This window comes from Hydra vulgaris, chromosome 12 (assembly GCF_038396675.1).
Source record: "Hydra vulgaris chromosome 12, alternate assembly HydraT2T_AEP".
Lineage (NCBI taxonomy): Eukaryota > Metazoa > Cnidaria > Hydrozoa > Anthoathecata > Hydridae > Hydra > Hydra vulgaris.
The window spans coordinates 40,710,289-40,734,153 of NC_088931.1; the positions used below are offsets into that span (position 1 = coordinate 40,710,289).

Consider the following 23,865-nt stretch of genomic DNA (forward strand, 5'->3'; position numbering starts at 1 on the left):
CAACGGATATCTGTTAGAAGATTATCAAACAACGGTTATCTGTTAGAAGATTATCAAACAACGGATATCTGTTAGAAGATTATCAAACAACGGTTATCTGTTAGAAGATTATCAAACAACGGATATCTGTTAGAAGATTATCAAACAACGGTTATCTGTTAGAAGATTATCAAACAACGGTTATCTGTTAGAAGATTATCAAACAACGGTTATCTGTTAAAAGATTATCAAACAACGGTTATCTGTTAAAAGATTATCAAACAACGAATATCTGTTAGGAGATTATCAAACAACGAATATCTGTTAGGAGATTATCAAACAACGGATATCTGTTAGGAGATTATTAAGTAAAAATTGCAGATACAATACATATTCTAACTTCTTTCATGACCCAAGACTTCTTTCAAGATATCATGACTAAACAAGAAAAGCTTTAAACAAAAGAAGACAGTCTTTTTTTGCTATTGTTATGATCCTTAGTTCCTGAAAAGCTCTGTTGGTTCCTGAAAAGCTCTGTTAGTGTAAATATTTCATCAAATGAACTCTTGGCTATTGAAATTTTATATATATTGAAAGATCAAATTTTCAAAATTTTATCAAACACTTATAAACTTTGCAGTGGTCAACGATGTTGTGGAGCGTAACATAAAGTTATTGAGACTTTATTAATGCCACAAGAGATGAGGACAGCCTTTAAATATTCTTTTTTTTACAGAAAAACCGAATTTTTTTTTATAAAACTAATAACCAAAGTAGAGTTGAATAAATGGTAATAATAAATGTTATTAATAAATAAATGTTGTTAATAAATAAATGTTATTAATGAATAAATGTTATTAATAAATAAATGTTATTATTAAATAAATGTTAATAATAAATAAATGTCATTAATAAATAAATGTTATTAATAAATAAATGTTATTAATAAATATTTGTTATTAATAAACTTCAAGGTTATTTTGTTATATAGTTACTATAAGTTCAAAGGTAAGTTTTATAATAAAAAAATTCTCTATAACTTTTTTATTTATTTTTTACTGTTGCCATGTCTACATTACAGTTGGGGGTACAGGTGGGTTTGTTTAATTTTATACATTACTAAGAACAAAAATCCATTACATCGCTAAAAATTCTTTAAGAAATTCAATGCATATAATGTGATCAAATGTATAACAAATAATTTTTATTTCAGTCCAAGACTGGAAACATCTCTTCTATTAATGTAGGTGGAATAGTTTAAATTATAGATTTGACTTTGATTGGAAACTTACTAAATGAATTAAAAGTTGATCCTTCATAGGATCTAACTGCGAATACCCTTTATAGGATCTAATAATGAAAAAATATGGTTTAAAAATATACTAGACTTTAAAACACAATTTAAACACCAGATAAAAAAAACAATTTGCAAATAAAAAGAAATTTTAAACTAAATCTTTCTTGAGAATAAAAGTTTTGTTTTAAAAAGTTTGAAAAGTTTGAAAAGGTACTCAACCTTCATTTGAGCTGAAACATTTCTTTTTGATTGAATTTTGAATTTTGATTGAAAGTTGAATATGGTTTGAATGCTCTCGATAATTCTTCGCTTTTGATAGTCATAATGACGTAGTTGTTTGTTCCTGAACTTTTTTAATTCTTATTTAAAAGAAATCTTTAAGACCTTTCCAAATAAAATAAGAAATACTTTAGTTCAACCAAATTTTTTTTTCCTTTAATCTATTAATATTTTAGGTCCGAAATCTACGGAATAAAAAAAAATTGTTTTCTAATCTAACAACTTTCTTAAAATTGAACGCTTTAAAATCAATTGAGGTTTGTAGCGTTTCAAATGCAAAAAATAAATTATTCAGGAAATTTATTTTTGTATGAGTTTTTAAAATTTAAAACATGGTTGCTTTAGGACATATCACTTTTATATATCTATGTTTGCTATATTTATATTACTCTTTCAATTTAATGGTATAAAGTAAACTAAATGCTCACAGATTTAACTCAAGAAAATAAAAAGATAATATCTAAAATGGCGTTTTTTAAAAATATTATGAACAATTAAAAGTAGACACAGTTAACAAAGTTTGTACAAAGAAAGCTACGCAAAGAGCACGATGCCATTTTGCAACTTTTATTTCGTTAGCATCTTTTTCATTTTATTTTTTACATTTATGACTTTTGTCGCATATATAAAATACAACGGAAATATAAATAAAATACTATGGATAGAGAATAGCCAGGTAGGCTTGTCGGGTTTTTTTTTCTTTCTGACGACCAAAAATCTTTATTTAACTGTTTTTTATTTATAATTATACTTTTCACCATATTTTAATAATTAAGCTTATTTTAAGTGTGCTTTACTGTAAATTTTTTATAGACTCTAAAGTTAAAAGAGTTTCATGTGAGCAAAAATCAAGAAAAACGAATCAACCAATTGCAACTGTTTTGTTTGTCAAAACCAAAAATAGACTTTTTAAAATTCATAAGATCGAGAGAAAACAAAGGACATTTTTACGTGAGTCATGAAAAAAAGCTTTTATATTGCTCAGTACCAAAAATTGCCAGCACCAACTGGAAGAGAGTAGTTTTGCTGCTCGAAGGAAAAGTTAAAAGTTTAACGGAGAATGCGAAAGACACTATTCACACAATTCCTCAAACCAGACTGTTTTCATTGATTAGTAAAGGAGAGGTTAATCACGTGTTAAAAAACTACCTTAAATTTTTCATCACAAGACACCCGTTTGAAAGATTAGTATCAGCTTATCGTAATAAGTTTGCTGATAATAACACATATTTCGAACGTTTGTTTGGCGTGCCTATTCTTCGAATGCACAGAGCAAATTTAACAAACACAGAATATGAAAGTGGGAAAGGTGTCACTTTTAATGAATTTGTTCATTGGCTCATTGAAAGAAACGTGTTTGATGCTCACTGGGCGCCAGTATATTCACTATGTTCTCCTTGCATAATACCTTTCAATTTTATAGGAAAAATGGAAACCCTAGTAGAGGATTCTGAAGAGATTTTATCATTGATAGGAGCAAAAAATATACATTTTCCAGCAAATCTTACTGACGGCTACAAAATCTCATCAAAAAAACTTATGTATGACTTGTTTTCAACAATTTCAGGAGACACAATACAAAAACTATATAAAATGTATGAAGCTGATTTTGTGGCTTTTAATTATAAAATTCCAGAAAAGTTATTCTACAACTAAAAAGCGTTTTAAGAAAAAGAAACCTAACAAGTTTTAAATTCATTCAGAAAATTGCTTAAAACGTTTCTCTTCAGAAAACCTTTTACAAATTTTTACTCATAAAACCTTTTTGCAAATTTTAACTACCTAGTTTTAGCTTTTGCATTTTTAAATTTCAGATTTTAACTCTATTAACTTATTATTATAGTGAATTTCTTGAAACATTAATTTTAAAACAGAACACAAATATATTTAACACATGTAAAATTATAAGATTGTGAATTTTGAAAACTGTATAAAATGTTTTCCTATACTTTTTACAAATGACTAAAAATTTATATGAAAGTTAAATACTTCTTTTAACTGAATCAGAGTCGTAGAAAAGGTAAGCTTTTATTTAATAAAAAACTTTAATTTTATGAATTATCCAAATAATGTTTAATATTATATTTTTACTAAATCAACCAAGATTTAATTAGCCGACTTTTTGAAAAAAACGATATGAAGAAGACAAATACTTTCTTTTTGACCATTAATGTGTGAAGGTTAGGTTTTAAATTAAAAAAAAAAAAAATTCATTTAAACAAGTTTTAAATATTCCAATTAAAGTTGTTTATTATGACTTTTATTACAGTTTTTTAATCTTTGATTTAAGTGGACATTTTATAATTAAAACTTTATAATTAATTTTTAAGCTTGTTTAGTAAAATCATATTTTTATTGATATTTGATTGACAACATTTATGAGCTGCTGTAAATTCGATTTCGTAAAATGGGGTTTGATTTAATTTTATATTTGCATTGCATTGGTAAAGTCTATAAAAATTGGACCTTTACTAATGTTCTTTATGCGCCTTTTTTCAATGCTCAAAATAGTCAGGTAACTCAAACGTTCATTGCGTCATTCAAGATCGTAAGTATATGTTTATTAATTTAAGATTTGAGAAGCGTTGTTTATTTGATATCAAGGAGACGGGCAAAGTTAAAAAGTTACCAATGCAGTAACTAGCTTTAGAAAACTAAACACAATTTTGAGCTGCATTATGTTATCTATAAACCTTCCAAGTGTTTCATGTTTCTGGTTTTTCTAATGAAACCTTTAGGCAAACGAACAAAAAAATATAACTTGGCTAAGAAGGTTATCAGAAATATTGTCTTTTAAAATTTAAAAAGCAACAAATTTAGAGTGATCTTTGTCTCTAAAATACTTTTGAAAATGAATTGAGATGACAACTTGTTGCAGCAACTTGAAAAAAATTTCTCTGCAATAATTTTGATACAGCACGCAGAGATAGAAAAACTTTCTCAAAAAGAACAATAGACAATATGATATTCATTTTGCCATGTTTTCTAGGACTTGCCCAGCCTTGTCACGTATTGCTGGTCAATTACATGTCAGATATGTGAAGGGCTTAATCAGGTTAGGATACCAATTTATAATGAATGTCTACATTCTCATCTTATTGTGCACATCCTCCAAAGTAAACATTTATTTGTTTAATAATACTAAAGAAAATTTTAATCTTTGCACATAATTTAAATTACGTTACCGTTTGATCTGCTACTAAATATACTTCATTGACGTTGGGATCAATAGCAATTTTTGAAAAATTTCTGATGAAACTTCCCCTCTCCATTCTTTTAAACGGTCGGGGGCCCAGGTTCATTAAGCCTGCCTAACCTGCTACTGCTACGCCACTGATGAAACGGGTTTTTATCGGAATCACTGAGCCCCAATAGTAACGTTTATAAATGTCCGTAATATTTAAAAAACAGCATTTAAAAAATTTGAGCAATCCATTATTATGTATCCAACATTTTTATGTATCCAACATTATTATGTATCCAACGTTATTATGTATCCAACATTATTATGTATCCAACATTACTATGTAATTATAAATACTGTAAGTAGCGGCATTATAACTTGTTTTAAAATACTATACCAATTGTGCGACTGATCGATAACCAGATTGTGTTAAGCGCTACATGCGAGCAGACGCGTTATATATGGCTATTAGTTAAGAACAATATATATATATATATATATATATATATATATATATATATATATATATATATATATATATATATATATATATTATTACTATATACTGAAGTATATATTACTATATAGAGTTTGTTTTTTAGTGTTATATATTTATTTATATATTTATTTAAGTCCAGTTTAAGTTAATATGGCAGTTACGCTAAAAGAAATAACATAAATAGTATCCAAGACTTAAAAGAAACGCTAAATTTTCAAGAAAAAAGAATAGAGAAAGGAGTAAAATGTGCTAAAGGTACTGAGAAGAAAAATAATAAAAACGCTATAAACACAATCTACAAAAAAATCCAGAATTTCTGTAGCCAGATCAGAAAAAAACATAACCGAAGAATTAAAGGTATTCCAGAAAACAACAAAAAAATGGAACAAAACGGAAAAAATTCTTATCTGAAAGGTTATCAGTAAAAGATATAGAGATCGAAAGAACACTTCGTTTGGGAATAAAAACAGAAGGGCCAACTAGAACAATTGTAATGAAGCTACTTAGATTTAAAGATAAATCTAAAATCATAATCGAAGATTTTAGATTTATAAAATCTAATCCCAAACGAAAGCCTTTTTAATTTGTCATTTCTTATAACGACGAACATCTAATTGTCAAGAATTCGGTAACCTTTGCGATTTTTACTTAGCGATTTTGTTTTTGAAGGCATTTTGATGGCCTTAAAAACAGTAATGTTTATGTCGAGTGGAATAATATTTGTAATAAACAAAATGAAACGTGATATTATATTTTTATTTGCAACTGCCATATTAACTTAAACTGGACTTAAATAAACATATAAATAAATATATAAAACTAAAAATATTTTTGTTTGTTTGCAAAACTATACTAGTGTATTCTACTCAATGTTCTTAAGGAACAGAGGTTTCTCCATTAATAGGTTCATCAGAAAGCTTCTTGATGATGAACCTATTAATGGTTGATCATCAAGAAGCTGATGGATAAGGAAGTTGTTGAAGACAAAAATTAGATTGTAACAAGAATTAAAGTATTGGGAGACAGAAAATGATTTAGATTGAAGAAAATAATTTAAAAGAAGAATAAATCAACGGAAGATATGAAAAATTAGTTAGCAAAATTCAAATAAAGTTTCGTAAAAAAGTTTTTATATTTTTGACCAACCAATTCTTCTGCAAGTAAAAGGTAGAGATTTAATAAACTTGAAAGACTTTTTTTAGTTAAACATATATTATTCAAAAAATTCATTGCTTTAAGTGTAAAGAATGTATGTTGTAAATCAACAACAACTAGGACTCAATTATTTGTTGAATTTACAAATAATTCTTATAATTTTACGCTTTTTTCATTTATCCTTCTATTCCACAATACAATATTGTATTAAGGTTATCTAAAACGTTAGTATAACACTGATTAGTATGACCAAATAAAATAAAATCGATCACTCAATTTTTTATAGATAAAGTAATAAATTAAGAAATGAACTATGTTATGAATTCGTTGCATCATATGCTGACCCTAATCCTAACACGAATTCATAATGTTCATAATGTTATGACAGCACAGAAATTTTTTTGTCGGATTTTAGAAGTCAAAAAGTTATTGTCATATTTTAAAATAGCGTTTTAAAATTCTCTTGCGAGATACGAGCAATAAAAAAACACGTCACCCGAACATCATCGAAAAAAACCCGAAATTTATGGAGACTGGCCTTAAACCATCTGAGTTTTACATATTACAGAGAAACTTGTCAATTGTTTGATAAAAGTTGGTTAAATTGGGACTGAGTTAATAAAGAAAATTATGAAAAAATATTTTTTAAATCATATTTAGAAAAAAAAAGATTTTATAATGGTCACGTAAAGTTTTTTTTTTTCAGTTTTTTATAATAACTCACTTACTAGAGTAAAAAAAGTAAAACAGTAATAACAGTAAAAGTCAAGTAAAACAATAATGGATGAGCTTAATACAAACTCTGCTTTAAATACAACCAAATAAACTTGATGACATTTGCGAGGTTGGCTTTAAAAATGTCTGCGATATTCTCAACTATTTCTTCTTGAAAATCTGTAATATTTCTTAATCTGTAATAATACTTAGTCGGTAATATGTAAAAATTTTATAATGTTTTTTGATCAACTAAAAGTTATCAAAGTTTATTCCTATATTTAAAAGTGGAGATGATTCTATTGCTTCTAACTACAACCAATTTATATTTTTCCATGTTTTTCAAAATTATTAGAACGCATAATGCACAATAGTTAATAATTGGGAACAAGCATTATCTTAAAACATTACTGTTAGACGAAAATATAACTTGCGGGGTCCCACAAAGATAAATCTTCGGACTATTGTTACTTTTTGTTTATATAAATGATAAATACTAATTTTCCAATATACTCAACTTTGTTTTTCTCGCCAATGATACATATTTTTTCTTTAGCTGAACAAACCTCAACCTAATGTTAAATACGATTACGTAAGAAATTAAACAAATTGTTTAAGGCTAACAATATCTCCCTAAATGTTGCAAAATTCAAATTTATTCGTTTTATAAAATTTTCTAAATCATACACTTTCCCTTCAAACTTCTTTATTGGCTGATTTATATAACTAAACTTAAAATAAATATTAAATAAAGTAAACAAAATATTAAAGTTCTTGGACATAATTCTTAATGAACATATTAGCAGAAGTAATCCCATCAAAATAATAAAAAATAAAATCCAAACCTATTAGCATTTGGTTATTAAACAAAGTATCTTTTGAACACAAATCTATTCAAAAATATTAATATTTTTATTTATTCACATATTATTTACATATTATTAGTTATTGTAACATAATCTAATTTTGTAATGACTTGCCGAGGGCCACAATTGTGGCAGTTGTTTCTTAATAGTAATATAAAACCTTTAACTTCAACTAGGGTTAAAAATTTCGGGAAATTTTTCGGAAAATATATCCGAAAAATTTTTAATGCAATAAACTTGTGTAGGGTACTTAAGGAAAAAATAGATTATTGTACATATGTCCTAACAGAAAACAAACTGTCAAAAGACTTTTTTGAAAATTTATCTATTGAACTAAAAACAAAAAATAATTATTGAGTATCTTAATAATATACAAAACATAAAAAAAAACATAAAATGTTAGGAAAAAGGCGTATTTCAAAATTGAAGAGTAGCCCCGGACACATAGTTTAACCATGATTTTACCTCTTTTTTACCCGCGTGACAAAAATATAATATATAATAATTTAGCTTTGGTTCTCAACACATTAAAAAAATCGCCTTAAAAAATTGCCTCTGATATATAAGAAATGAGAAAGAAAATTTCATCATTTACAAAACATTAGCTTTTTACTAATGAAAATTAACACTTTAAGCTTGTGTTTAACATATTTCTAACTTTTACTCCTCTTATCTAAAATGAAAATATTTACTAAAGACAAAAAATAAAATCTTTTTCAGATTTACCAACTTTATTGTGTATTTCTTTTGTGGAGTGTTTTAAAGAAGCAAAGATGTTTTATGTGTAAAGATTGCATATAAATATTTAAAAAAGATTAATTTTCTGGGAGTTTTCAACTCGCTAAATTTTCCGAAAAATTTCTGGAAAGTTTGGAAATTTTCAAAAAAAGATAAGTTATTTTATAATTAATGAGTAAAATTTTGAGTAAAATCTTATTTAGACAGTTGTTATTTCATGGTGAAGTATTTTGAAGCAGATTATAACATTTTTAGAAAGCCCTCTTTGAAAAACACTTTTCTCGGCATTTTGTTAAGTTTTTATCATAACTATAAGTAGCAATTGATTATTTGTTTTCAAAAATTTTTTAAACTATTTTATCCTGTTATTTGCTTAGCATATTGATGCCCATTGCCGAAGCAAGCTTTGTTTAAGGCTTAACATAATTAGCACCCCCACCCCTAAAAGGGAAAGGGCATTTTTTAATATGTGCGGCCGTGGCGCAGTGGTTAGAGAGCTTGCTTTATAAGCAAGAGATCCAGGTTCTAAACGAGCCTTGATATTTTCGCGTCACGGTAAGGAAGGAGGCGTGAACTTTCTGGTTAAATGCACGTCCGCGGTGCTCTGTGACAAGACCGTTAGGTCTTCTTGGGGCACCTAAATAACAGTATAAAAAAAAAAAAAAAATCTATTAGATTGGCCTAAAAGTTACTAAACACTGTAAATTTATATATAAAAAGACTTGATTGAATATTTACAATATTTTACAATTTTTTCTTGACTTAAAGAAATTATTGATTAATGAAAGGCAAAAAGCAGAAATTTTTTTTGCTAAGTTTAAACTTTGATTTTTTTGCTAAATTTGAACTTATGATTTCGAGGTCATAAATTCCACTTCTATGTTTAAATAAGCGCTTTTAAGACTTGAGTCTCACTTGACACAACCTTGCTGGAGCACTTTTGACTTTAAAATGGTTTAAATGCATACCGTATTTTTGAACCAATACTGCCAAGTGTGTGCGTGTGTTTTAAAAGTATCGTACCAAGCAAGTTAATATATTATTGTTTTAATTAACATTCAAATCAAATGTGTATACTTATGTAATTTTTAGATAGATTATAATTATCTAACACAACTAGTGCATTTGTAATATGTACCTTTTAAAGATGATGCAAAATGTAATCTTTATAAAATCTTCCAATATTTTAATATTTTTTATATGCAACCACGATTTTACAAATAAAATAAGGGGAGGGGTCAATCTTTATAAAGTACCAACTGGTTTCTTAAAAATAATAAAAAAAAAGGTCCTTAAAAACTAATACTCACTCGACTGTATTTTGTCAAATACCCGATTAGCCGACTAAATTCGTCAAAAACCGACTAAAACTTGAAAGTCACCTTCTTTGTGGGGGTAGAATATCACTTTTCCCCACACACCCTCCCCATAAAATACTCTACAAAAAAAAAAAAACTTTTTTTTTTTTTGTAGTTATTTTAGGTGCTCCCAGAAGTCCTTACGGTCTTATTACAGAGCACCGCAGGAGAGCATTTAACAGGAAATTCATGCCTCTTTCCGTACCACTGTCGCTTGTTGGGCTAGAGCTGGCGTCGAACCTTGGACCTCTGGGTTCTGAGCCAGAACTCTAACCACTGCGCCACGGCTGCTCAAATTGTTAATCTAAGAAAGATTTTATTATTTGTATTTTGTGAGTATTTTACATAGGAGTTGAGAGAAGTAAAAGCTAGAAATATGTTATACACAAGCTCAAAAAACAAGCTTACTCAGAATACACCTACTTATTGTTGTTTTACAAAAGTAATGTAAGTCAATTGTATTTCAATTACATTTTTTTTAATTGTATCTTCAATTATAAATATCTATTAACATATATGTTTGTTTATATGCTAATGGCAACAAAAACACGTCATATTTTTAAAAATCTTTTCAGTTTTACATTACTACATGTTATTAAATAGAAATAGTTACTCAGATAAATTAAGTGAATATAAATAAATTCAAATAAAACGAAAATTTAAAATCTCTTACATATCAATATGACGTTATATAAATAGTTATTCGGTAAGTAGGAGTTTAAGAATGTATTAAATTCAAAAATAAAACGAAAGACATCATTGTAAAACTTTTGAAATTTACAAATAAATATAAATAACTACATAATAAATTGCTGTTTCAAAGTTTAGCAACGTGGTAAATTTAAATATTATTAAATTTCGCAAACTTCTGCAGTATTGACAGCACAATTTTGCTTATTGCTGAAGTCTTCTTCGTTCGCCTTGCTTTTCTCCCTTTTTCAGGATTGATGCCGAAAAATGCACTAGAACGGTCAATAATATATGTATAAGCAGTTGACGTTTAAAAACATTCTCATCAATAAATATCATTAACATCAAATACTATGTAAACCTTAGACAAATTAAACACATTTAATTAAACATAATATAAGCATTATATACCGTTGACAAAATTCTAATAATGATAAAGCTTCTTTTGGATATAGTATATTGAAAATATAGAAACTCGCAAATAAACAACAAAATGACTTGATGAAATTGTTCATTCCATTAACTGCAACAATGCAATCAATTACCAGCATGAATCGATTTGCTGTAAATAGCGAATTCCCTAAAAAAAAAATGCAAATTGACCTAACAAAAATCCATTTTAAATATATATAAATAAAAATGATCAAGCTCATACCTTTTTTTTTTTTAATTATTTTCAAAATCTTTAAACATATTAGAACTTGTAATTCAACATACCATAAACACATAGATGAGGAGAATTTGATCTTGGCACCAATTCTGTTTGATCCATTGTCTCCTAAACATATTTTTTTTACTGCTAAATATCTTTTAGTAACTACATTGCATGTTATTATAAAATGAGTGAAACACAATTAATTGCTTGAAAATATGTATTGGATATATTTTAAATTAATGATTACTATTTTTAACATACACCCACAAACATAAAGAGTGCGTCAAGTTTTTCATTAAACAAACTAATCAAAGCCATTAGAAGACCGGGAGCCACAGGTAAATTTGACAAAGTTTCATGCTTTGCTTTATCTAAATTTATTATCACCTTCTTTACTTTAAGGTCTGCTATTCCACAACTATGCAAAAATATAACTTTTCATCATATAATGCTTTCATCAAAAGTTCACCAGCATTCACTCCACCCATCAAAATATCAAAGTGATGTAGCAAACCACCAATCTAAATAGAAAAAACCAATTTAAATATATATATATATATATATATATATATATATATTTATATATATATATATATATATATATATATATATATATATATATACCAAAACTAAATAAAATAAACTTCTACAAAAATCTAATTAAATACTATAAAATACCTCTATTTAGTAGTAATATAGATTAATACATACTGGTTAATAATATAAGTTATATTATTTTTAAATAAAATTAATTTAATTTACTGTAAATAAATTGGGGAATTTTATCAACAAATCATTCAATAACATCTTTTCATTTATTTCAGTTCGCTGCAAATAGTATTTGAGTTCTTCAGGACTGTTTGAAACACTGAGAACTGGTTCTCGGTTCAAGCAACCATAACTATCAGTTTTTCTTTTTATAACATCTGCTAATAATTGTTCCTTTTGGGATTCCATATTTAAAACACTCATTAATGGTGGAACACGGTTTGGCCGCTGCAGATAGTCATAACGGTTTACTAGTTGTAACGTTAAACTGTCATGACCGCTACTAATCACTGTAGTACCATACTCATCTTTAAACGATTTAGGATATTTGGCAACCATAGAAGATGCAATTTCATCTAAATGTTTTTTTAATGGCTATGGGCAAACAGCAAGGACATCATTCATAATAATCCTTATAATTGCACACCGAAGTGCTGTTAAAGGTCTTTCTTCAGCTGCTAATATATCTTGTACCTCTTTAGACATTTTGGCCCAAGGTAAAACAAATGTCAAATACCAATCAGCAGCACTTACATGTTTAATCTTCATTACTATTTAAAATATTGACACAATATTTTAAATAGAGCAATTAAATATATAAAGAACACTAACTAAATATTTTTTTAATTACTATGTTTTATTAATAACTTTTTTTAATAACTTACTCGAAATAGTTAAGTTATTTTTCATTTCAACTGTGGGCACCATTTGTATGCTGGATTGTGTGGCCACAATAAAATCTACAGAGTTTTGGGATTGTTCTGCATAAAATTTTATTAATATTATAAATAAAAATATATAAATGTATATGATAATAAAAATCATATTTATTTTGAGTATCATAAATCTTTTTTACCAGAGCTTTCCTTTGCCCAAGATTCAAGGAGTTTGCGTTGTTGAATGGGTTTTAGCAAAACCAAATCATCAACCAGGTAGAGATCTGTTTCATTTTCAACACCTATTTCCCATAAATTTTTCACAACCTGGTTTAAAACGCATCCGCCAATATTTGGCAGTGTTCTTAAAATATTACTTTTAATAACCTGCATTATCTAAAAAAATAGATCATATATAACATGTGTATATATCAAGAGTATCATAATAAAAGTCATATTATATTGTAAGTATATTTTACAGAGTTTGATGTGGTTATTCAATTTAAAAGATTACAACTAATTAAATTTAAAAAACATATATATAGTATTCACAAAATGTAGTATTCAAAAAAAAAAAATTAAATTAAAAATATATATATAAAATATTAAAAATTTTACTTGCTTCCATTTTAAATTATACTAAGCAAAAAAACAAAATATTATTACATTATACATATAATTATGTAGCAAAATTCTTAAAAAAGAAAGTTTTCTTAAAACGTTTTTATAATACTCTCTACTATTGTTTTTGATTGGTTCTTATGACTGGTTCTTTAAATAATATTTCTGAAAAAAACTGCTCACATTTACTGCATAAATACTATAAATAAAATAGTTTACAAATAAAATCTTTTATCATGATATTGCCAAATAAAATATATAACTTTTAAAAATTATTTATGTAAACCTGTAGTTATTCGATGAGCATGACACAGAGTGCTTTAAGGAAATAAAAGAGCGATTGCAGTGCTTGTAAGATGGTAGTGGAAGGTAGTCTATTAAAGAAGCAATCATTATACATCGAATCTCATTATTTTCTCCACAGACCTCATACATACCAAGCTCATGCACAAATTGTGTGTTCTGCTCATTAATAAGAGCATACACAATTCCATGTGTATCAAAAAAAAGAAACAAAATTCTTGCAAAAAAAGGAAGTTCGTGATCCTTTATCCGGCAGTTGTCCACATGTAGTTATAATTGCCTCAGAAATGGTAGAACAAAAATTTTTGACATTGAATGAAAATGAATTGACCGCGTAAATTTTTGAACTTGGTATGCTTGAATTATTGTATGATTGCAACAACTGGTGTGTCTCTGTTAAGGTTTTACATACATGCTTGTAATTGTTAAAATTTCTGGCACATTTTTTAAAGTAAGAATGCTTTTGTTCAAACCTTAAAGTGAAAACTTGCATTAGAGGCCCGTAACGTAAAATTAGCTGTGGATAGTGGGACAAATAATGATGTTTTGATAATAGTTAAGAAGAAGATAATAATTTTCTACGAGAAGACAAATAACCATTTATTAAAACCTGCAGATAAGCAATATGTTGAATGTCAATTTTAGGTGAACATATAATCTCAACAATTTCTTTCAGTCTTAAATACAATAACCACACAGGATCTTCAAAATCTAGAATGTAAATTCCTATATAAAGGGGAAACAAATGCAAAAACACCCAGTTTTGAACTGCATGACCACTTAACTTTTCAGTACTCGAAGTTTTATTCATCTCACAAGGTTTATCAAAGGCATCTCCTTCAAAATACTTTTGCATGTTAATTCTTCTGCTGATGTTGTTAAATGAAAACCATCGCTTACTAACAAAATATTTAACAAATAGATACATATCTCGTGAAGCAACGCCTTCGAAGATATCATGAGCTAAGCATGGTGGCAAACCTGTAGACACATGAAATCCACATAAACCATTAAATGGTGAATTAAATTTTATTCCTTCAAAATTGTTACCATTACTCTGAGCTAATTGAAGCAGGCTATTATTGTGGCTTGATTCTGTTCGATCTAGTCCACAGAATTGAGGGTTAAAATCAAACTCTGCACTTTGCTGAGGCCAAAGTACTTTAAATCTGCATCTTTACACATAAGTACCAGCTGTAGCTGCTCCGATGCATATCTTTTGTGTGATGGAATATTAGTTAATGTTAAGTAAACTGCAAGTATTTTATGTTTTTTTCTTCCTGATCCAATTGGGTTGACAATTTCAAAAGAATCTTGATATAGAATAAGATATAAAATTTTATCATCAGACTTTGCAATATCTTGAATTAGGGATCCACTCAGTAAGTCTCAAAATTTTCCTCATGTTTTACCCAAAACCCAGGTTCATTGCTGCGTTTATTGTACATCATTTTTAACAAGTCCTTTATTGGAATATGATGAACAGTTCTAAATTTTTTATTGGCATCAAAACCTAAAGTAAATTCTATTGGAGATATGTAACTCATGTGTTTATGAAAATAAGCTTTCATTTTTTTATTAGTACTTAAAGAGTACAAACTGTTTATCTTTATTTGTTCTGACTTATTTTTATTTAATATTTTCACAGATATTGCTGCTTTGATTCGAGATTGCAGAAGTCAGACTTTGAACAGAGAATTAAGTACTTGAATTATTAACTACCATAAGTTCATCAAAAATAGATTGAACACAAGAAGCTGGAAATATATTTTTTACTTGCAATTTAAAAAAAAAGAGAGCTTGATCCTTCAAATATTTTTCAGAAGAAATATCATCAATACAATCATGAAACTCTTCATTTTCATAGTGTTCTAAAGATCCACATGAAATGCTTTCTTGTTCAATGGTGTTAACATCTTTATTGTTGATTAAATTAGAAGAATTTAAGCTATGTACAACATACAGTGGCATGATAAAACTTGAATCCCATTGCTTGTGTCGTCTTGTTATATGAGATGCAAAAGAATTTCGATTAGTGTAAGAACTTTTGCAATTCATGTAAGGACAATGAACGCGGTCAAGTGAATCAAGATGCAATTTAAGATGTAAGATAAACTGAGATAGTCCAGCACATATTTTTTTACATAGTGCAATATCACATTTAAAACTTTGGAAAATGTTATTTATTTCTGTTGTTAGTTTATTTTCGATAATACTTTTATTATGTTCTTTTCTTATATGCAATTTGAAAGTTGATTACGCTTTGAAATAATTCTGCAATTTGAATGCAACAAGGAAATTGAATATTAGCTAAATTGCGATGGCTTTGATAATGAGTCATATAACTCAGCAAAGTTTTAATTTTTTTGCCACAATGGTTGCATGCTTTTAAATCCAATTTAGACATTATCTTTTTAATAAAGTATATATATATATATATATATATATATTATATATATATATATATATATATATATATATATATATATATATATGTATATATAAATTATGTTAGTGTATTCTACAAACAGAGTGCTCAATGTATAAAAGAACAGAGCAATAATAAATTAGTAAAAACACTTATCTAATTTTTGATTTCTTCATTACTGTGTTTCACCATCAGTAGGTTCATCAGGAAGAATGTATGTATATATGTATATATATATATATATATATATATATATATATATATATATATATATATATATATATATATATATATATATATATATACATAATTATATATACAAAATGTATATACATATAATATAATAATTATTAGGATTTAAAATATTTATAGGATTAAAAGGATATAAGGTATGATATAAAACACAACTAGATAACCTAGCTATGATCTTTAGGCTGAAGTCTTCAGCCTAAAGATACCATGGACTCCAGCTTTGTCTTAGTAAGATATAGCTGAAGTTAATGATATCTTCAGGTGTTTCAAACACTGTTTGATATCAAACACGTTGATATCATATAAGTTATATCATAAAACCAATTGCAATAAGAAATGACATTGAAAAAAATAATATTATTTTGTAAATTATAGGATGAATTATTTAGACATATACAAATATTTCAAATAGAAATTATTCAAAAATCAATGCTAAGACTAAATATAAAAAAAACATGGCAACCCAATATACTTAATTTGTCTAAAAATTTTACCGTGAAGTAGTTAAGAGCCGTGTTCGCGGCCAAAATACCGTAATAATTACGGTATTGTACCGCAAAATGCTTTCACGGTGAAATACCGTGTTATTCACGGTATAGTACCGTGAATTTCACGGTAAAGTTTATAAAATTATATAACTACAAGTTTATTGTAAAAAACTTTTGAAAATTTCTGGAAATTTTGAGCAAAATTTCCCAGAAAACTTCCAGAAATTAAAAAAAAATACAAAAGATAGGAAGATTTTTATGTTTAAAGATAGCATTTTAAAACATTTTTGTAAAAGATACATGTTATAAAAGCACTTACTGTGTTAGATTATAAAAACTTATCTAAAAATAACATTCAAAAACACATTTGATCGGAATATTCAGTAAAATAACAATAAAATAATTTGCTTGGTATGATACTTATAAAAAAACACACACATAAACATGCACACAAACCGCCCACCGGGTAGTATTGGTTGAAAAATACGGTATAAGTTTTAAAAAATTTAAAGAATAGAATAATTTTTTTAATTTATTGATTTATAAAGTCAAAAGTGCCCTAGCAAGGTTGTGGCGAGTGAGACTCAAGTCTTGAAAAGCGCTTATTTAAACTTAGCGGAGGAATTTATGACTTTGAAATCATTAGTTCTTTTTTTTTATTGCTTAGTTGTTATTTATATTGTTATATAATATAAAATATATTTATATATATTTTAAAATAATTCAAAATTAGCAAAAATTTTTGTCCGCCATTAATCATATAATTGTTTAAAATCAGGAAAAAATTTTAAAATACTGTAAATAATCAAGTCATTTTATATGCAATTTAACAGTTTTCAGTAAAATGAAGGCCAATTTAATAAAGATTAAGAAATACGACGCTGAAAGTCAATATGCTTAGTAAACAAAAGGATAAAACAATTTTAGAAAATTTAAAAAAAAAAGCATCATAGTTACAACTTAAAGTTACATTAAAAAAACTCAACAAAATACCAAAAAAAGTGTTTTTCAAAGAAAGCTTTCTAAAATAATATTCTGCTTCACAATACTTTACTATAAAAATGTCCATAACAACTGCCTAAATAAGACATAAAAGTTTGATAATTAATTATAAATTAATCTTTTTTTGAAAATTTCCAAAACATCCAAAATTTCCGGAAATTGAAAATGAAAAATTCCGGGATATTTTCATCAGTGTATTTTAATAGTCAGTTTCATATTTTATTTTTTTTCATATTTTCACATAATTCATATTTTCATAGCCTATCAGACTTTCGTCCCAACATAAGTCCAGCTGGCCACTTAGGCATAATGGATCTCGGATTGTGATTTGGATCCGGATCTTTCTTTAACTTAAGAACAAATAAAAAAGCTATTTTACTATATCAAATTCGTTCGATTGTAGTTGATTTAAAACAAAACAAAAAACTTTTTCTGCTGTAAACAAATCTGAGTCTCGATGGAAAATTTGAGTCTCGATGGCTTTGACTCCTAACTTTACAGGCTTTAAAGCTTTAACTAAATCATTAAGAACTAGCTGATATTGTTATTTGAGATGCACTTGGATAAGTGCCATTTTAATACATTTGCTTAACTTGACAAAGAGTTTAATTATCAATCAAATAATGAGTCCCAACGAGTCTTGAAGTATACATCATGATAAATATACAGTCTTAAAGTATACATCATGATAAATATACAGTCTAAAGTAGGTTTAATTTCATGTTTAAATTCTAATTTTACATGTTTCTGTAATATATTGTCATACATAATACATGTTTCTGTAATATATTGTCATACATAATACATGTTTCTGTAATATATTGTCATACATAATACATGTTTCTGTAATATATTGTTATACATAATACATGTTTCTGTAATATATTGTCAGTTTAACAGGTGATATATTTTCAAAATTTTATTATTGTGCAAAAATTTTTTAGAATTGAAAAATAATCTATTATATACCCAGCATGATATACCCAGCTCTTCATCTTGATTTTGCTCTTCACTGTTATCCTTACTGTCATCCTTACTATCTTTAATTTCATAATTATCGTTTTGGTCTAAAACTTCAGTTGGTTTCACATAAAGTACATCTCCTACTGCTAAATGGATTACATAGGCATAGCAAATGTGATGTAGTTGGTTAATTAAACGGCAAAATTTAACTATAACAGATGCACCATCTGTAGTTGTCTTAACAGTATCTTTTTTAAATTTATTATTTTTTCGAATGACAAACTCCCAACGACACGTACAAGTCCAAATTTATAAAGGCTTATATTTGTGTGCACATTAATACTTATATAACAACGCGTAAATATAACAGTTAAGCTAAACCTGAAATTGTTAGCTTTCATGTCTTTTAATTCAGCCGTTAATTGGGGCTTAATATTTTTAGCATGATCCAGTAAAATATTTTTAATGGAAATTGAATTAGAAGGTAATTTTTGTCCTTTGGCTAAAGCAAGTTCTCCTAACCTTCTTACTTTTTTCAACAGTGTTAAATGAAAGTCCATCAATTGCAATAAGATCTGTTAGTATATTGACAATCGTATTTTTTCTTGTACAAAATTTCTGATATTTTTTTTGGATGATCTTTAAATGCTTTTGCATAACACTTATGCAGCCTCCTTTAATTGTTACAAGGACGTTACAGGTTTTGTATCGAGTAGTTTTCTTTATTTTGCACTTAAAAAAATGCTCCTAAACAGGAGCTTCAAAGTGCAACAGTTTAAAACTATGTGAAGGCTATAACGGTATCCAACGGTAAGCAGAAAATAGTATGGCTTAAAATGGAGTCTTTTAGCTTTCAAAAAAGGCAGACCAGAGATTATATTGATATAATGAGAACATGTAAGGGAGCGCTGCTACATAGACTGATTTAAGCAGAGTCGAAAACATCAGGAGAGGAGAAGGAGGAGGGGGGCGGGGTTTTGAGGGGGCACCAACTATCTGGTCTGTGTTTTTTCAAAAACTTAAAACCTCATCTTGAATCATACTATCTTCTGCTTACCAGTATCCAATATCAAAATTATAAAAATTAATTTTATATAAAAAGCTGAGAACCGAATATCTGAACCAAACAGATCCGGATCCGGTCTCAAAAAAATGGTACGGGTACCCAAATATTTGGTTTCGGATCTTGTATCCGCCTATGCCCTACTGACCACACAACATATTTTTTGAGGAAACTTGTTTCATGGATTTATTAGACGCTGTGTGGCTACCAACCACACAGCAAAAACCCATAGATGGGGGCAGAGTTGCAACTTACACGAGATGGTATCATAGTCGGCGAAGTTAATACTATTCAGCTCAACTCAACATTAATTGAGCAAATCTGAACACGGACTTAATGATCAGGTTCTTTCTCAGTGTATCACATTGATTACGGCCGCAAAGCAGATACTGACTAGTGTGAACTGCTCGGCCATGCTACTTTATGGCGGTTTCAACTTTAGTCGTACATCTTATGAGTCTATTGACGTTAATGGCGGCATTGGAACTGTTTCTCGCGTGAAAGACAAGTGTCAGAGTAATCTCAGATTTCAAAAGTGCTTTCATAAATATCAATTAGCTTATTCCTAACCTACCGTAGTACTTGATTCGTCAAGCCTTCTAACACACTCGACCTGATTATAACAAATAGTCAAACCGTACTATCATCATCAAACAAGACGCTTTTTTTTGGAGCGATTAAATAAGTGCGAATTACATAAGTACAAATTACATAAGTGCGAAATGGCATAAGTGTGAATGGCATTAGTGGGAACTGGCGTAAATGTGAAGTTGCATAAATGCAAAGCAGATGCAAATACTGGCATAAGTGCGAACTTGCATATGTGCAAACTGGCATAAGTGTGCCGAATAAATTTACAAACATTTGCATAAGTGCAAATTGGTATTAATGTGTCTGTCATATATACGAATCAGTTGCAAAAACTGGCTCAAATGTGAACTGGCTTAAATCCAAACTGGCATAAGTGCGTTAAAAGAACTTGCAAACATTGGTGTTAGTGCAAAGCATAAATTAGCATACGTGTGAACTTGCATATGTACCTCAAAAAAATTTGCAAAAAATAGCATAAGTGCGCAAAAAAAATTGGAAAACAGTGGCATAGAGATCCGCACTTATGCCAATCTTATGCAAATTCTTTCGGCGTATTTATGCTAATTCGCACTAAAGCCAGTTTTTCCAACTACTTTGCACTTATGCTAGTTCGCATTTATGCCAGTTCGTACTTATGCCAATGTTTGCAAATAGTAACTTCAATAAGAGGGTGACTAATTCCGTCATGTACACGTACATTAATTGTGATATATTCAATATATATATATATATATATATATATATATATATATATATATATATATATATATATATATATATATATATATATATATATATATATATATATATATATATATATATATATATATGTATATATATATGTATTGAATATATCACAATTAATGTACGTGTAATTTACGGAATTGGTTGCCCTATTATTGAAGTAGAACAATCTGAGCTATTACCCGTCATCATTCAACTTGCTGAAAATGGATTTGCTGCCCACGATAAGAGGCAATATGAAGTGAATAGGGTAAGAGTACAGCTTTAGCTAATAAAATTTTTTATTAGACTGTATCCAGTATCCAGTATGAATTGCTAAACTGGATTATCAATTTTTTAACTAATTGTTCTCAATGTGTCTGCATTGGTAACACGTATTTAAAAAAAAATTCTCGTAAAGAGCGGAATGCCTCAAGAGACTGTTTTGGCACCCATCTTATTTTGAGTTTTTATAAACGATGTAACTTCACGTATTGATGGTGATTGCAGCATTAAGTTGTTTGCGGATGACAGCAAGTTATATTAAGCAAGCAATTATGGAAACAACACACACCTCATCAATACCTCAAAAAAATTTCAGAAATGTCTAAAGTTTGGCAACTTAATATAGTAACCAAAAAATGTTTTCGGTATAGTCGTATCTTCGTATATGAAGTTTTCTAATCACTGTTCTTTCATTGCAAGCAAGGCATATTCTTGTTCCTACTTACTTTTAGAATCATTCATCAATAACAATTTCAAGCTTTTGATCAAAGCCTATAAAGTTTATGTTCGACCGATCATAGAATTTTTTACCTCTGTGTGGAATCCCCATCTTTTAAAAGATATACGTCGGTTGAAAAAGTTTCAGAAATTCTTTACTTGAAGTGTCGGTAAAAGATGTCGTATTCCCTGTAAAGATTATTTTACAAGACTCAATATCTTCAATCTAAAATCCCTTGAATGCCATTGAATAAAATTTGATCTTGTAATGACGAATAAAATTACACACAACCTTGTCGATCTACCTTTTTCTGAGTTTTTTACATTGCTCCTTCTTACTATCCTACAAGATATCATGCACAAAAACTTTGTTCACGTAATAGATGTAAAAATGATACACAAAAATTCTTCTAATTCTTGAAAGAGTTAATAAGATAGAGAATTTTCTACCTGATTATATTGTTTACTCGTCCACTTTGTCTTTGTTCAAATCAAATTAAAAAAAGTACAATGTTCATCACTATTGCACACTATTGTATTATATATTTGTATTTCTTATTTTTTACCTGCAAATAAATCAGAAAATAAATATATTAGGCCTAAATATGACTTTTTTAGCCTCTAAACTTATTCACTTGTAATTTTTAACTACTTTATAAGAAGCCTCAAGTTGTTAGATGAGCTTGGTGCCAAGCTTGAAAAGAGAGGCTACCATCTTGACAGAAGTGCTTTATGTACTCGGTTTATACCAAAACGGTACAAGTTGTTTAAAGGGAAGAGACACGTCCACACAGTTCCAGTCAAGTTGACGCGAGCCCAAAACGATCTTCATTCAAGTCATGTGGATCATCCATTTTGTAGAACAACTATAAAACTAGAAAAAGTTTGCTCTTGAGGCCTACAAGAACAAACAACTGAAACAAACTTGGAAATACCCGATGCGTTACTGAATGATGTTCAAACACAAAAAAATGTAATTCATGTGAAAAATTTCATTAAAAAAACTTAAATTAAGAACGGATTTTGTTTTAAAAAATAAATGGAGGAGGAGGGCAATTTTAGGACCAGGTATAGGAAATAAGGACAACCGGTGACAAAGGGAAAAAAGAGGTCAAAAATTTTAACAAAAAAACTAGTTCTAGAAAACAAAAATCTGCTATTATTTCTTTATCAAAAAAAAAAACAAAAAAACATTTAAGAACCTAATTCTTGAATTGTTGAAATGTAATTAATTTTTTAGTTTCTTTAATACAATTTGTTTGTTTTTTAATGAAACGTTGTTGCTAGGAAATTCTTTTAATGAAAGGTTGTTGCTAGGAAATTCTTTTTTTGTTGTTACATTTTATTTTTGTTTGTCTTTATAAAATTTAATTTAGCAATTTTATATTTTAATTTTTTTTTTTTAATAAAATGTTATTGTGCTTTTTTATTTTAAATAGAATCAAAATATCCTAAAAACTTATTTTACAATTTTCTAAACTAGTTTATTGTTTATTTACTATAAAAATAATTTTTTTCAGAAACACTTTGTGTTTCTGAAAAAAATTTGTTTAATAATAATCCTTCTTGTTTAATTTCCTCAGTCTTTGAGGTCTTTGAATATAATTATCAGTTTACTAAACAAGTCAAATATATGTGAAGTCTCGCATAATAAAAGCAGTTCAATAAAAATACTATTTTAACTATAAAATATTTGGTAAGTTGCAGCATTTTTTTTTTCATTTTCGTTTCACTACTGCGGAACAACTAAGTTTTATATTATATTTATCAATGTTGGTTTACGTCTCTAAAACCTATTTTATAACTCTGATATATTTAAAAAAAAAATGTTTAGGAGAATAAAAGTAATGAGAAAAAGTTATAGGAGATA

At 27.7% G+C, this 23,865-nt stretch overlaps 2 protein-coding genes across 6 annotated transcripts; one reads left to right on the forward strand and one right to left on the reverse strand.

The window, feature by feature from the left end:
* The first annotated feature begins 1,863 nt into the window (after positions 1–1,863).
* Positions 1,864–3,541, forward strand: LOC105843663 (carbohydrate sulfotransferase 11). 2 transcript variants are annotated; one of them, XM_065813249.1, is made up of 2 exons: positions 1,864–2,231; positions 2,369–3,541. In XM_065813249.1, exons 1-2 carry the CDS (start codon positions 2,106–2,108, stop codon positions 3,209–3,211), a joined length of 969 nt encoding a protein of 322 aa, XP_065669321.1. In that variant the 5' UTR covers positions 1,864–2,105; the 3' UTR covers positions 3,212–3,541. The 2 variants fall into 2 exon arrangements, with proteins under 2 accessions (XP_065669321.1, XP_065669322.1); XM_065813250.1 differs by having other exon boundaries at positions 1,882–2,129.
* A 7,082-nt stretch (positions 3,542–10,623) lies between these two features.
* Positions 10,624–13,326, reverse strand: LOC136088733 (uncharacterized). Of its 4 annotated transcripts, none has more exons than XM_065813251.1 (7): positions 13,039–13,326; positions 12,848–12,943; positions 12,177–12,733; positions 11,802–11,935; positions 11,477–11,537; positions 11,171–11,339; positions 10,624–11,031 (listed from the first exon to the last, which is right to left on the reverse strand). In XM_065813251.1, the coding sequence occupies exons 1-3, from the start codon at positions 13,229–13,231 to the stop codon at positions 12,558–12,560; spliced, it is 465 nt and encodes a 154-aa protein (XP_065669323.1). In that variant the 5' UTR covers positions 13,232–13,326; the 3' UTR covers positions 10,624–11,031; positions 11,171–11,339; positions 11,477–11,537; positions 11,802–11,935; positions 12,177–12,557. The 4 variants fall into 4 exon arrangements, with proteins under 4 accessions (XP_065669323.1, XP_065669325.1, XP_065669324.1 ...); XM_065813253.1 differs by having other exon boundaries at positions 11,676–11,935; XM_065813252.1 differs by having other exon boundaries at positions 11,662–11,935.
* Positions 13,327–23,865: the final 10,539 nt, after the last annotated feature.

Bases quoted from the DNA above. Each gene is read 5' to 3' on its own strand.
- LOC105843663 (XM_065813249.1), top strand. From the start codon at position 2,106: ATGCCATTTTGCAACTTTTATTTCGTTAGCATCTTTTTCATTTTATTT. The intron at 2,232-2,368 runs GTAGGCTTGTCG...AATTTTTTATAG, and splicing joins TATGGATAGAGAATAGCCAG to ACTCTAAAGTTAAAAGAGTT.
- LOC136088733 (XM_065813251.1), bottom strand. From the start codon at position 13,231: ATGCAGGTTATTAAAAGTAATATTTTAAGAACACTGCCAAATATTGGC. The intron at 12,944-13,038 runs GTAAAAAAGATT...AATTTTATGCAG, and splicing joins TTGGGCAAAGGAAAGCTCTG to AACAATCCCAAAACTCTGTA. The intron at 12,734-12,847 runs GTAAGTTATTAA...TATTTTAAATAG, and splicing joins AAATAACTTAACTATTTCGA to TAATGAAGATTAAACATGTA.